This window comes from Microchirus variegatus, assembly GCF_963457635.1.
Source record: "Microchirus variegatus genome assembly, chromosome: 2".
NCBI classification, from domain to species: domain Eukaryota; kingdom Metazoa; phylum Chordata; class Actinopteri; order Pleuronectiformes; family Soleidae; genus Microchirus; species Microchirus variegatus.
The window spans coordinates 45,185,027-45,197,333 of NC_139803.1; the positions used below are offsets into that span (position 1 = coordinate 45,185,027).

General features: G+C 43.9%; 1 protein-coding gene across 1 annotated transcript; it reads left to right on the forward strand.

The window, feature by feature from the left end:
- The first annotated feature begins 880 nt into the window (after positions 1 to 880).
- On the forward strand, positions 881 to 12,307 carry LOC310938464 (H(+)/Cl(-) exchange transporter 5-like). Its single transcript, XM_083902960.1, has 17 exons — positions 881 to 1,126; positions 1,857 to 1,997; positions 4,358 to 4,575; positions 5,218 to 5,317; positions 5,411 to 5,598; positions 5,669 to 5,791; positions 5,948 to 6,154; positions 6,318 to 6,398; positions 6,730 to 6,964; positions 7,050 to 7,225; positions 7,759 to 7,893; positions 8,099 to 8,285; positions 8,564 to 8,706; positions 8,844 to 8,993; positions 9,160 to 9,265; positions 9,382 to 9,598; positions 11,562 to 12,307. The coding sequence occupies exons 2-17, from the start codon at positions 1,859 to 1,861 to the stop codon at positions 11,650 to 11,652; spliced, it is 2,496 nt and encodes an 831-aa protein (XP_083759086.1). The 5' UTR covers positions 881 to 1,126; positions 1,857 to 1,858; the 3' UTR covers positions 11,653 to 12,307.

The following is a 12,307-nucleotide window of genomic DNA, read 5'->3' on the forward strand; positions in this document are numbered from 1 at the left end:
CAATAATAATAACAACAGTATTTTAAAGGACTTTGTTTGTTTGTTTGTTTGTTTGTGCTCATTATTTCTGCTGATGAAGACGATCTCACTGAAGGTAGGAACCTTTAAAGTCTCTGTGTCGTTGCAGTGGGAACCATTAAGGGGTTGCGCAGCAGAGATCAGAAATAAACCAAAGAAAAAGAGCTTTATTTCAGTGAAAAATGTTTGTGATGATGATGATGATGAAGGTGTGGAGGACTTCCTGCTCTGTGAACACATGAACAAAAGGTGAGAGAGTGAACTCATCCACACTTTCATCAGCTCATTACCACATTTGACCACCAGGTGTCGCTTTTTGTCCATTTCAAATGCGACGTCGTGACAAAATAATGACGTGGCGTTTTCATCCATTTTTAAAACAAAATCTGTTTTTAATTTAAACCTCTTTCAACGCAGTAAATGTTGAGTTTATTTAAAGCAAATGTCTTTTGTTTATTTTAATTTATTACAATTAAACGTGTTTTCAGATGCATTAACTTTCTAAACCACTATAAACTTTATAAACCTCCATAATTCAAACCATGAGTCTGAACTTTAATTTGAAAAGGTTTAAAAACAGAAAACATCGATGAAGCTCCACTTACACAGATGGAGAATCGATCGCTCTTGAATCGATTGGTCGTGTCTCGCAGATGAGCGGAAACACACAAACCGGAAATGGGTTCATTGTTTTCCCAAATTAAAACCGCAGAGTTTGACGCAGATGAAATATTGCGCACACTTCGTGTTTGACGTGCGGATGAAAACGTGAATGAGTGTTTTATTCTCGCGTGAACTCGATGATTGTGAACACTTTAATGTGTAGCGCTGAAGCGGAAGTGCTCAGATTAGCCGCGCTAGCTTGACGTGTGCAGTTGTCGTGGTGAAGAAGTCACAGAAGAATCTTTATTTCATCACTTTTCTCCTTTTCTTTGCGTCTAAATGACGTTTTCCACGCGCGCGTCTGTTCTTTGGCGCACACGCGCAGGTTTTCACGTGACTTTTACGGAACGACGGAGAATGACTCAGGGTTTTTTTTAAAGTTTAATCTTCACACGGTAATAATCTGAGTCACATGACTGTTGTTGTTCTTCACTGAGCTGCGCAGGTAATCTCACATCTGTCATCTGTAATCTCACCTCTGTGTTCACGCTTTCACTCTTTAATGACGTGTTTTTAGTGACGTGAAGCGGCTTTAACTGCTGCTAACACAGTTAGCCTGCTAAGCTAATTCTAATCAGTTTGTGTGAAATGTTGAGTTGAAGAAGAACGAGATTAAAAGTGACGACATTAAACAAAGTGCTGTGTTTTCATCTGTAGTTTTAGAAGATAAACACGGTTTAATGTGAACGGGTAAAAGATAAAAGATATCGTAAAGATAACACAATAATAAACTGTATATCGACATCTCATAGTACGATAATACCGCGATAACGAGACCACAGAACGGTGTTTCCTGTTTATTGAGATGGTGATGTTTTACTCTGAAATTCAAGCTTTTATTCAATAAAAGCTTAGTTTTTTTATGTTTATTTATTTTGGCTACATCTGCTCTGATGTTTAGAATTTCGCTGCAGTGAACGGAAATATCACTGAGTTATCATTGAATTATCACTGAATTATCGCTGAAATATCACTGAATTATCACTGAAATATCACTGAATTATCATTGAATAATCACTGAAATATCACTGAAATATCGTCACAAACAGGAATATCATGCAAACCTAGTTCTTACTGTTGTTTGAATAATTGTTGGCTGATTATCATTCGTCATAAGTGTGTTTATGTGTGTGTGTGTGTGTGTGTGTAATCCCACCCTCTGCTCTGTTCTAAAGCGATGGAGAGGTCTGGATACGGCGGCGGCAGCTTTGACGGCGTTTATTTCCCCAGTGACGATGACGATGATGAGATGGTGGACATCGCCGGAGCCACGCTGGACTTCTCGTCCTCGGACGACGTCCCTCCTCTCAGCTCAGGTACGACAACGTCAGCTCTACGCGCTCCTCCTGTCTCACCAGCAGGTGGCGATAGTCTGGATTTGTCATGGTAAAGGTTAGAGTTCCTGTCATGTAGCAACGTTCAGAGCGTGAGCATCAGTGTCATGTGACCTCAGATTGTGTCTGTTAGAACGCTGAAGCTGTCGTTGACTGATAACATGTGTGTGTGTGTGTGAGTGTGTGTCAGTCAGTCACATGATCTCAGTCATCGTCATACATCTGTTTAATGTCTGTTGATTTTTCTGCTCAGAAAATGTTTGTTGATGACATTTGAGCCTCAGATGACGATGATGATGATGATGATGATGTCGTCATCACAGACTCAGTCAGGACAAAGTTAAAAGCAAAGGTTCCTCAGGTCAAAGGTCAAGGGTGGTCATGTGACGTTGACTGAGGCTAAAGCACTGGTTCTCAAACACAGGGTCGTGACCCACAGATGAAGCTCAGGTTTCTGAGAAAACATCGTAAAAGAGAAGCTTCACGATGTTTGTCGACTTTAAAAAGGGAGTTCACAGGAAGAGGAAGAAGAAGACGAGGTCACATGACCAGGTCACATGACCAGGTCACATGACCAGGTCACATGACCAGGTCACATGACCAGGTCACATGACCAGGTCACATGACCAGGTCACATGACCAGGTCACATGACCAGGTCACATGACCAGGTCACATGACCAGGTCACATGACCAGGTCACATGACGAACTTTCTTAAACGTTCTATCAAAACATAGTCTTCTGATGGAAACGTCTGCCTGGTTACTGATGATGTCACTGATGATATCACTGATGATGTCACTGACCTGTGAAGGAACAGGATGTGGCGGCAGCAGAGAGCGTTTCCTGTTTCAAAGTATTTTAGCACAGATTATATTGAGTCATAATCTGAGATTAAAACTGTTCACAGGTCTGTTTGTGAAGTCTCAGTAAATGTGATGATGTCACATGATCACGACAACCAGACGTCACGAGTTCAAGGGTCAAACTCAAGGCCCTGTGACATGAATGATTACATTAGAGTCATAATTCAGATTAAGATTAGAGTCAGAGTCCTGTGGAGTTGTAACATATTATGGGATGAATGTAAGGAAACTCTTCAGAGGAGATGAATGAATGAATGAATGAATGAATGAGGAACATAAAGAGACTTCAGTGTTTGTTTAAAGGTCAATGACAGAGTGAATGTGAAGTGGTGAGGAGACATTTCAACATAATAAAGACTTAAAGACACAGTCTGACCCACTTCAGTCCAAAGACCTCTGATAAGCCACGCCTCTGTCATAAGCCACACCTCCCTCCCACCGATGAACCAATCAGAGAGCAGGGAGGTGGGAGGGGACATGAGGGGACATGAGGGGACATGAGGGGACGTCAGTGGACATGAGTGGACAGATTATTGTCAGTGAGTTTGTGAATGAGAGGAAAATGTTCAGTAAAGTGTGGAAACATCAGCTGGATGAAGAGGAGCTGGTGGAGGAGAACACTGAGGCTGGTAATGTGTGTGTGTGTGTGTGTGTGTGTGTGTGTGTGTGTGTGTGAATCATTAAGAACATTTATGAGCAGAAACTTGGACTTTTGTTAAAGTATAAACACTGTTACTAACACTGATATTATGGGATGTTAAAGTTATTATAGTCATAATAAATACACTCATTAAGTGTTGTTGGTTTAAAGGGCGTGTGTGTGTGTGTGTGTGTGTTTGTTCTTTATTTACATGAAAGCTTTGATCACAGTCAGCTGATGTAACTGAAACATGTGTCGGTGCCTCTGAGCAAGGCACTGACAAGTTTGACTTCATGTCAATGTTCAATTGTTGCTGTTTGAACGTTTAACTCACACTTTATGTTCAAATGTGGATGTGTTTACTTTACTATAGCTGTATATTATACTATATACTATAGCTGTATATTATACTATAGCTGTATATTATACTATATACTATAGCTGTATATTATACTATAGCTGTATATTATACTATATACTATAGCTGTATATTATACTATAGCTGTATATTATACTATATACTATAGCTGTATATTATACTATATACTATAACATACAGCTGTATGTTATAGTATACATACTATAGCAGTATGTTGTAGTATATATACTACAGCAGTATGTTATAGTACATGTACAACAGCAGTATGTTGTAGTACATGTACTACAGCAGTATGTTGTAGTACATGTACTACAGCATTATGTTGTAGTACATGTACTACAGCAGTACTAGAGCGTGTTATTGTTGAAGGTGTTTTTTAAAAACAGATGAACTTGTTTTATTAACTTTAAACCTTAGTGAAATATAAGCTGTTCATAACGTCTTTATGTCTCTGTCAGGACCTCATGACGACTACAGCAGCAGAGCAGGCAGCAGCAGCAGCATGAACGGTCACAGTTGTGGTCCTGGTCCTGGTTCTGGTTCTGGTCCTGGTTCTGGTCCTGGTAAACTGGTTGATCCTCTGGATGATCCTCTGCCTGGAGTGGGAACTTATGAAGACTTTAACACCATTGACTGGGTCAGAGAGAAGAGCAAGGACCGGGACAGACACAGACAGGTACAGACAGACACACAGACAGGTACAGACAGACACACAGACAGGTACAGACAGACACACAGACAGGTACAGACAGACACACAGACAGGTAGAAGAAGAAGAAACACTGAAACATGATGATGATGATGATGGTGATGATGGTGATGATGATGATGGTGATGATGGTGATGATGATGGTGATGATGGTGATGATGATGATGATGGTGATGATGGTGATGATGATGGTGATGATGGTGATGATGGTGATGGTGATGATGGTGGTGATGGTGGTGATGGTGATGATGGTGATGATGGTGATGATGATGATGATGATGATGATGATGATGGTGATGATGATGGTGATGATGATGGTGATGATGGTGATGGTGATGGTGATGATGATGATGATGTTGATGGTGGTGATGGTGGTGATGATGATGGTGGTGATGATGGTGATGACGGTGATGATGGTGATGACGGTGATGATGGTGATGATGGTGATGATGATGGTGGTGATGATGATGGTGATGATGATGATGATGATGGTGGTGATGATGATGGTGATGATGGTGGTGGTGATGATGGTGATGATGATGATGACGATGGTGATGATGATGGTGGTGATGGTGATGATGATGATGATGATGATGTCGTTCTTTTCAGATCACTAATAAAAGCAAACAGTCAACTTTAGCTCTGCTCATCAGTCTGAGTGATGCTTTATCTGGATGGTTATTGATGCTGCTGGTGGGACTGATGTCAGGTACACACACACACACACTGACTAAAGCTCTGACCTCTTTGTGACCTCTGACCTCTCTGTGACCTCTGACCTCTCTGTGACCTCTGACCTCAGGTGCTCTGGCCGGGGGCATAGACATCACAGCTCATTGGCTGACAGACCTGAAAGAGGGCGTGTGTCTGTCAGGGTTCTGGTTCGACCATGAACACTGCTGCTGGACGTCCAACGAGACCACGTTTCATGAGAGGGACAAATGTCCTCAGTGGCAGAGCTGGTCTCAGCTCATCACAGGGACGTCAGAGGTAAGACATGGTGCTGTGGCTCCACCTGCTGGTCAGGAGGAGTCATGACCTCACAGAGCTCTTTCCTCAGGGTGCGTTGGCCTACATGGTGAACTACCTCCTCTACCTCCTGTGGGCGCTGCTCTTCTCTTTCCTGGCTGTGATTCTGGTGCGAGCGTTCGCTCCGTACGCCTGTGGGTCAGGAATCCCTGAGGTCAGCGGATTATATCTTTATTTATCTGTATTTCATTCATGCTGAGTTTAGTTTGACGTGTTTGTTCATTGACAGGTTTCATTAATGTTTATATATTTGTGTGGAACCAGCTAATCCACAAACACAAGCTAATCCCAAACTGTGTTCTGTGGTCAGATTAAAACCATCCTGAGCGGCTTCATCATCCGTGGTTACCTGGGTAAGTGGACCCTGATCGTGAAGACCGTCACCCTGGTGTTAGCTGTTTCCTCAGGCCTGAGTTTAGGTAAAGAAGGTCCTCTGGTGCACGTAGCATGTTGCTGCGCTAACATCCTCTGTCATCTCTTCACCAAATACCGCAAGAACGAGGCCAAACGCAGAGAGGTATGAGGTCATGATGATTACTCTGTTCAGCTGTGACCATCAAACATGCTCGTGTTTAAGCTCCTCCTTCTCCTCCTCCTCCTCCTCCTTCTCCTCCTCCTCCTCCTCTTCCTCCTCCTCCTCCTCCTCCTCCTCCATCACATGATCTTTGTCGTCGTTGCAGGTTTTATCGGCGGCGGCGGCAGTCGGTGTGTCCGTGGCTTTCGGCGCTCCGATCGGAGGAGTCCTGTTCAGTCTGGAGGAGGTGAGTTCATCACTCATTCATGTTTTCATCCACAGTGATTCCATGATTCCTCACAGATTAAATCATGGCTGTTCCTCTCTGTGACTCCAGAGGGCAGCGATGAGTCGGTGAGTCATGGTGAAGACGTAGAAATACAGAGTGTAAAAGAACGATGAAATATCTATGTCTCTGTCTCTCTCACTCACTGTCTGTCTGTCTGTCTGTCTCTCTGTCTCTCTCACTCACTGTCTGTCTGTCTCTCTGTCTCTCTCACTCACTGTCTGTCTGTCTGTCTGTCTGTCTCTCTGTCTCTCTCACTCACTGTCTGTCTGTCTGTCTGTCTGTCTTCCAGGTGAGTTATTACTTCCCTCTGAAAACCCTGTGGAGGTCCTTCTTCGCCGCCCTGGTGGCAGCGTTCACTCTACGCTCCATTAACCCGTTTGGGAACAGTCGTCTGGTTCTGTTCTACGTAGAGTTCCACGCCCCCTGGCACCTGGTGGAGCTGGCTCCTTTCATCCTGCTGGGCATCTTTGGAGGCCTGTGGGGGGCGCTGTTCATCAAGGCCAACATCGCGTGGTGCAGGATCCGTGAGTGTGGTCGGGGTCATGGTCAGAGTCAGGGTCAGAGAGTGTTCCAGGTTCAGCTGTGACTCACTTTGTCTTTATCTTTCAGGTAAAACCACTCGTCTGGGTCACTACTCTGTGGTGGAGGTGCTGGTGGTTACCGCGGTAACGGCCTTAGTGGCTTTTCCCAACAGTTACACCAGGATGAGCGGAGCTCAGCTGATCTCAGAGCTGTTCAACGACTGTTCACTGCTCGACTCGTCTCAGCTCTGTGGATACAAACAGGTGATCACTCTTTATACAAACAGGTGATCACTCTTTATACAAACAGGTGATCACTCTTTATACAAACAGGTGATCACTCTTTATACAAACAGGTGATCACTCTTTATACAAACAGGTGATCACTCTTTATACAAACAGGTGATCACTCTTTATACAAACAGGTGATCACTCTTTATACAAACAGGTGATCACTCTTTATACAAACAGGTGATCACTCTTTACACAAACAGGTGATCACTCTTTACACAAACAGGTGATCACTCTTTACACAAACAAGTGATCTTTTCTGTCCACTCTTGTGTCCTGTGTCCTCTCTCACTCTCGTGTCCTCACTCTTGTCTCCTGTGTCCTCTCTCTTGTCTCCTGTGTCCTCTCTCACTCTTGTCTCCTGTGTCCTCTCTCTTGTCTCCTGTGTCCTCACTCTTGTCTCCTGTGTCCTCTCTCTTGTCTCCTGTGTCCTCACTCTTGTGTCCTGTGTCCTCACTCTTGTGTCCTGTGTCCTCACTCTTGTGTCCTGTGTCCTCTCTCTTCAGTCTAACAGCTCAGACACAGATGTGGACAGTCTTGCTGATCGTCCTGCAGGTGAAGGTGTTTACACAGCTCTGTGGCAGCTCGCTCTGGCTTTGACCTTCAAGATGTTGATCACTGTCATCACCTTTGGAATGAAGGTGTGTACACACACACACACACACACAGAGGCTCACTCTCAGTGTAAACTGAAGTGTGTAAACCACTCACTCTCCCACACCAAAGTCACTCACTCTCCCACACCAAAGTCCATAGAGAAAACCAGTGATTTTAGCTCACAGGGACACAGGACGATGATGATGATGATGATGAAGACTGTGATGATGATGACGATGATGTGTCCAGGTTCCCTCAGGCCTCTTCATCCCCAGCATGGCTGTAGGAGCTATAGCAGGCAGACTGTTAGGTGTGGCCATGGAGCAGTTGGCTTATTACAACCATGACAGCTTCATCTTCAGAGGCTGGTGTTCACCTGGAGCTGACTGCATCACACCTGGACTCTACGCCATGGTGGGGGCTGCTGCCTGTTTAGGTGAGTGTGTGTGTGTGTGTGTGTGTGTGTGTGTGTGTGTGTGTGTGTGTGTGTGTGTGTGTGAGTGTGTTTAAAAGGCTGTTTGTGTCCTAAAATCATCAAAGTCTGTGTTCATTTATCATGTTTTTATTAATATTGATGATGATGATTAAAGTTTGTATTTCTTTGTTTGTCATCACTGAACATAGAGTTCATGATGAACGTTGTTCTTTGTTTGACTGAAACAATCTTCACACACACACACACACACACACACACACACACACACACACACACAGGTGGAGTGACCAGGATGACAGTGTCTCTGGTGGTCATCATGTTTGAGTTGACCGGTGGTCTTGAGTACATCGTTCCTCTCATGGCTGCGACCATGACCAGTAAATGGGTCGCTGATGCTTTTGGAAGAGAAGGAATCTACGAGGTGAGCTTTAAACACACACACACACACACACAGGTCCACAGACGTGTCCACTCACATGATGATGATGATGAAGATGATGGTGAAGATGATGAAGATGATGATGAAGATGAAGATGAAGATCATGTCTTCCTCTGCAGGCTCACATCAGACTCAATGGTTACCCGTTCCTTGAGCCTAAAGAAGAGTTTGAACACAACAGTCTGGCTGTAGATGTGATGAGACCCAGAAGATCTGACCCTGATCTGGTGACTCTGACCCAGGAGGACATGACTGTGGGGGAGGTGGAGGTACACACACACACACACACACACACACACACACACACACCTGACATAGACATGTAAACTGTTGTGTTTCCAATGTTAAAGTTGATGTTTAATCATTGTGTGTGTGTGTGTGTGTGTGTGTGTGTGTGCGTGCGTGTGTGTGTGTGTGTGTGTGTGTCTGTCTCAGGCGTTGGTAGAGAACACACACTTCAGTGGTTTTCCTGTGGTTGTGTCTCAGGACTCTCAGAGACTTGTGGGCTTTGTCCTCAGAAGAGACCTCCTCATCTCTATAGGTCTCTGTTCTTCATCATCTAACTAGTCACTAACTAACCAGTCCCTCACTAACTAACCAGTCCCTCACTAACTAACCAGTCCCTCACTAACTCAGTGTCATGTCCTGGTCTTTCAGACAGCGCTCGTAAGCGTCAGGAGGGCGTGGTCAGTGCCTCTCTGGTGTCTTTTAGTGAGCACGCTCCGTACCACGCTCCTGAAGCCCCGCCCCCTCTGCGTCTCAGAGGAATCATGGACCTGAGTCCGTTCACCGTCACTGACCACACCCCCATGGACATCACTGTGGACATCTTCAGGAAGCTGGGACTGAGACAGTGTCTGGTTACACACAACGGGTGAGACACACACACACACACACACACAGAGAGAGACACACACACAGAGACACACACACACACACAGACACAACAGGTGAGACACAGGGACACACACAGAGAGAGACACACACACACAGTGTCCTCACTCCCACTCACACACACATTAGTGTGAGACGGTTCAGGAGAAGAAGACGAATGAGGACGAGAACCTGAGAGAAGTTCATGGAGGACACAAGTGTGTCATCATCTGAGACCAGGTCCACGTGAGACCAGGTCCACGTGAGACCAGGTCCACGTGAGACCAGGTCCACGTGAGACCAGGTCCACGTGAGACCAGGTCCACGTGAGACCAGGTCCACGAGTGACCAGTAGGAGGAGCTTGTTGTTGTGTGAGTGTTTGATGTAAAGTTCAGCTGCTTCTTCAAAGTGTTTCCTGTGAAATATGAAGTGTTAGAGAGAATCTGCAGAGACGTGTGTGTGTGTCTGTCTGTGTGTGTGTGTGTGTGTGTGTCTCTGACACACTCTCTGTCTCTGTCAAGTTAAAGAGATCAAAGTACTTTATTTGTCCCTAATGAGGCAATTTGTTGTGCAGCAATAGTACAAATCTCTCACACACACACACACACACAGTTAAATGTTGCCTATCTTGCAGCCATAGTTAAGAAAAACAGTAAAGTAATAATAAAATAAAGGCTCATCATATCCTAAAGCATGAGTGTGTGTGTGTGTGTGTTGTTTTCATTGAAATCACTTCCTTAGGTTGATATAACATGCTATACTCAATTTGTCAACAAAAAAAAAAAATCTAATTTTGGACGACAGGAAGTTTTTGTCAAATTTTTTATTTTGGCTCAAACATTTTTTTTTAAATTTTGGACAACATAGTATAGTATGATGTTTTTGTCAAATTTTGGACCAAAAATTAAAAATCGAAAAAAAAATTCCAGCCCTTTTTGCTCTGGGGCTCCACCTGCAGACATTTTATGCTACTGCAACCAGTAGTTCTTTGTAGATATTTGTAATTATGTTGATTTATAAAGTGGAAATGATGGTCCCTGCTTTGCCAGCAACCCAGTCCTCAGTATGCAGCAAGTACAAGAATGTGTGTGTGTGTGTGTGTGTGTGTGTGTGTGGTTATCTATGCTACTCTGTAGAAGAAGTTAAAACAACAGACGGAACAAAAGAATGTTTTTATCTGTTAGTTGTAAAGTTAGAGTTTAAAGATCCAACAAGTGACATTGATCATATAAAGGATGAGAACAACCTTAGAACCTGTGATACAGAGCAGCAGATTAATGAGAAGGTGACGACTCAACAGAACATTTAGAAATGACTCAACAGAACCTTTAGAAACCACTCAACAGAACCTTTAGAAACCACTCAACAGAACCTTTAGAAACCACTCAACAGAACCTTTAGAATCATCTACGTCTTGTCCACGTTAAACTTGACCAGATTATTTGACTTAGTATTTGACTCAAAACACAACTTGTCATCAATAATAGAAGTTAAATACTTGAACTCTTTGATAAACTCACTTTCCTGATCATTTATAATAGTTTTTACAGAGTTACAGACGTTAAACCTAAAGACTTTGAGACGTTTAGTTTATCAAAGACTTCCTGACATTATGATACAAGATGATCAGTGTGAAGGTTCTTCATCGTTCATCAGAGGATCATAACTGAGGTTATTGATCACAGAGCAACAATGTAGAGGAGAGAGAACACATCCCTGTGGTGAACCAGGTCTGGACCTGAACCAGACCTGGACCTGAACCAGACCTGGACCTGAACCAGACCTGGACCTGAACCTGACCTGGACCTGAACCAGACCTGGACCTGAACCAGACCTGGACCTGAACCAGGTCTGGATCTGAACCAGGTCTGGATCTGAACCAGGTCTGGATCTGAACCAGACCAAGTCTGGCTTGTTGTGTTGATGAGGATATGAAGTGATTGTGTGTTTGTGTTTGGTACAGGAAGCTGTTGGGAATCATCACAAAGAAGGACATCCTTAAACACATGGCTCACATCTCTAACAGAGACCCTGACTCTATACTCTTCAACTGAGCCTGTTCTTCATCATCATCATCATCATCATCATCATCATCTTCATCATCATCATCATTATTATTATTATTATTATTCAGATTATTTTTCTTCTGGCTTTAAAAACTAACGGCTGGAGACACTTTCTAATCTGAGGGATTAAAGAAGAAAAACCAGTGGAATTATTTCACATCTGGATTATTTTCTGCACAAGAGGCAAATCACACATGAGGAGACGAGGAGGAGACGAGGAGGAGACGAGGAGGAGGAGGTGATGAAGGTGATGAAGGTGATGAAGGTGATGAAGGTGATGAAGGTGACTGCCCTACAGCCTTCACTGCGAGTCCAGACAGAGACTGAGCTGATGGATGATGATGCTCCTCATGATGTAGCTGCAGGGTGAAGGACTGAACACACACACACACACACACACACACACTCGCACACACCACACACACACACACTCGCACACACACACACACTCGCACACACACTTCTAACACTCCATAACAACTTCTGGGAAACTTCCAGAAACGTCCTCTTTGTTCTGGATGCTGGAGATTTGTAACAGACACACGCACACACACACACACACTCGCACACACATGCACACACACACTCGCACACACACACTCGCATACACACACACACGCGCACACTTATGATAAAATCATGA

Coding starts and splice junctions, on each gene's coding strand:
- LOC310938464 (XM_083902960.1), top strand. CDS start 1,859: ATGGAGAGGTCTGGATACGGCGGCGGCAGCTTTGACGGCGTTTATTTC. Junction 4,576..5,217: donor ACCGGGACAGACACAGACAG/GTACAGACAGAC, acceptor CGTTCTTTTCAG/ATCACTAATAAAAGCAAACA. Junction 6,965..7,049: donor CATCGCGTGGTGCAGGATCC/GTGAGTGTGGTC, acceptor TTTATCTTTCAG/GTAAAACCACTCGTCTGGGT.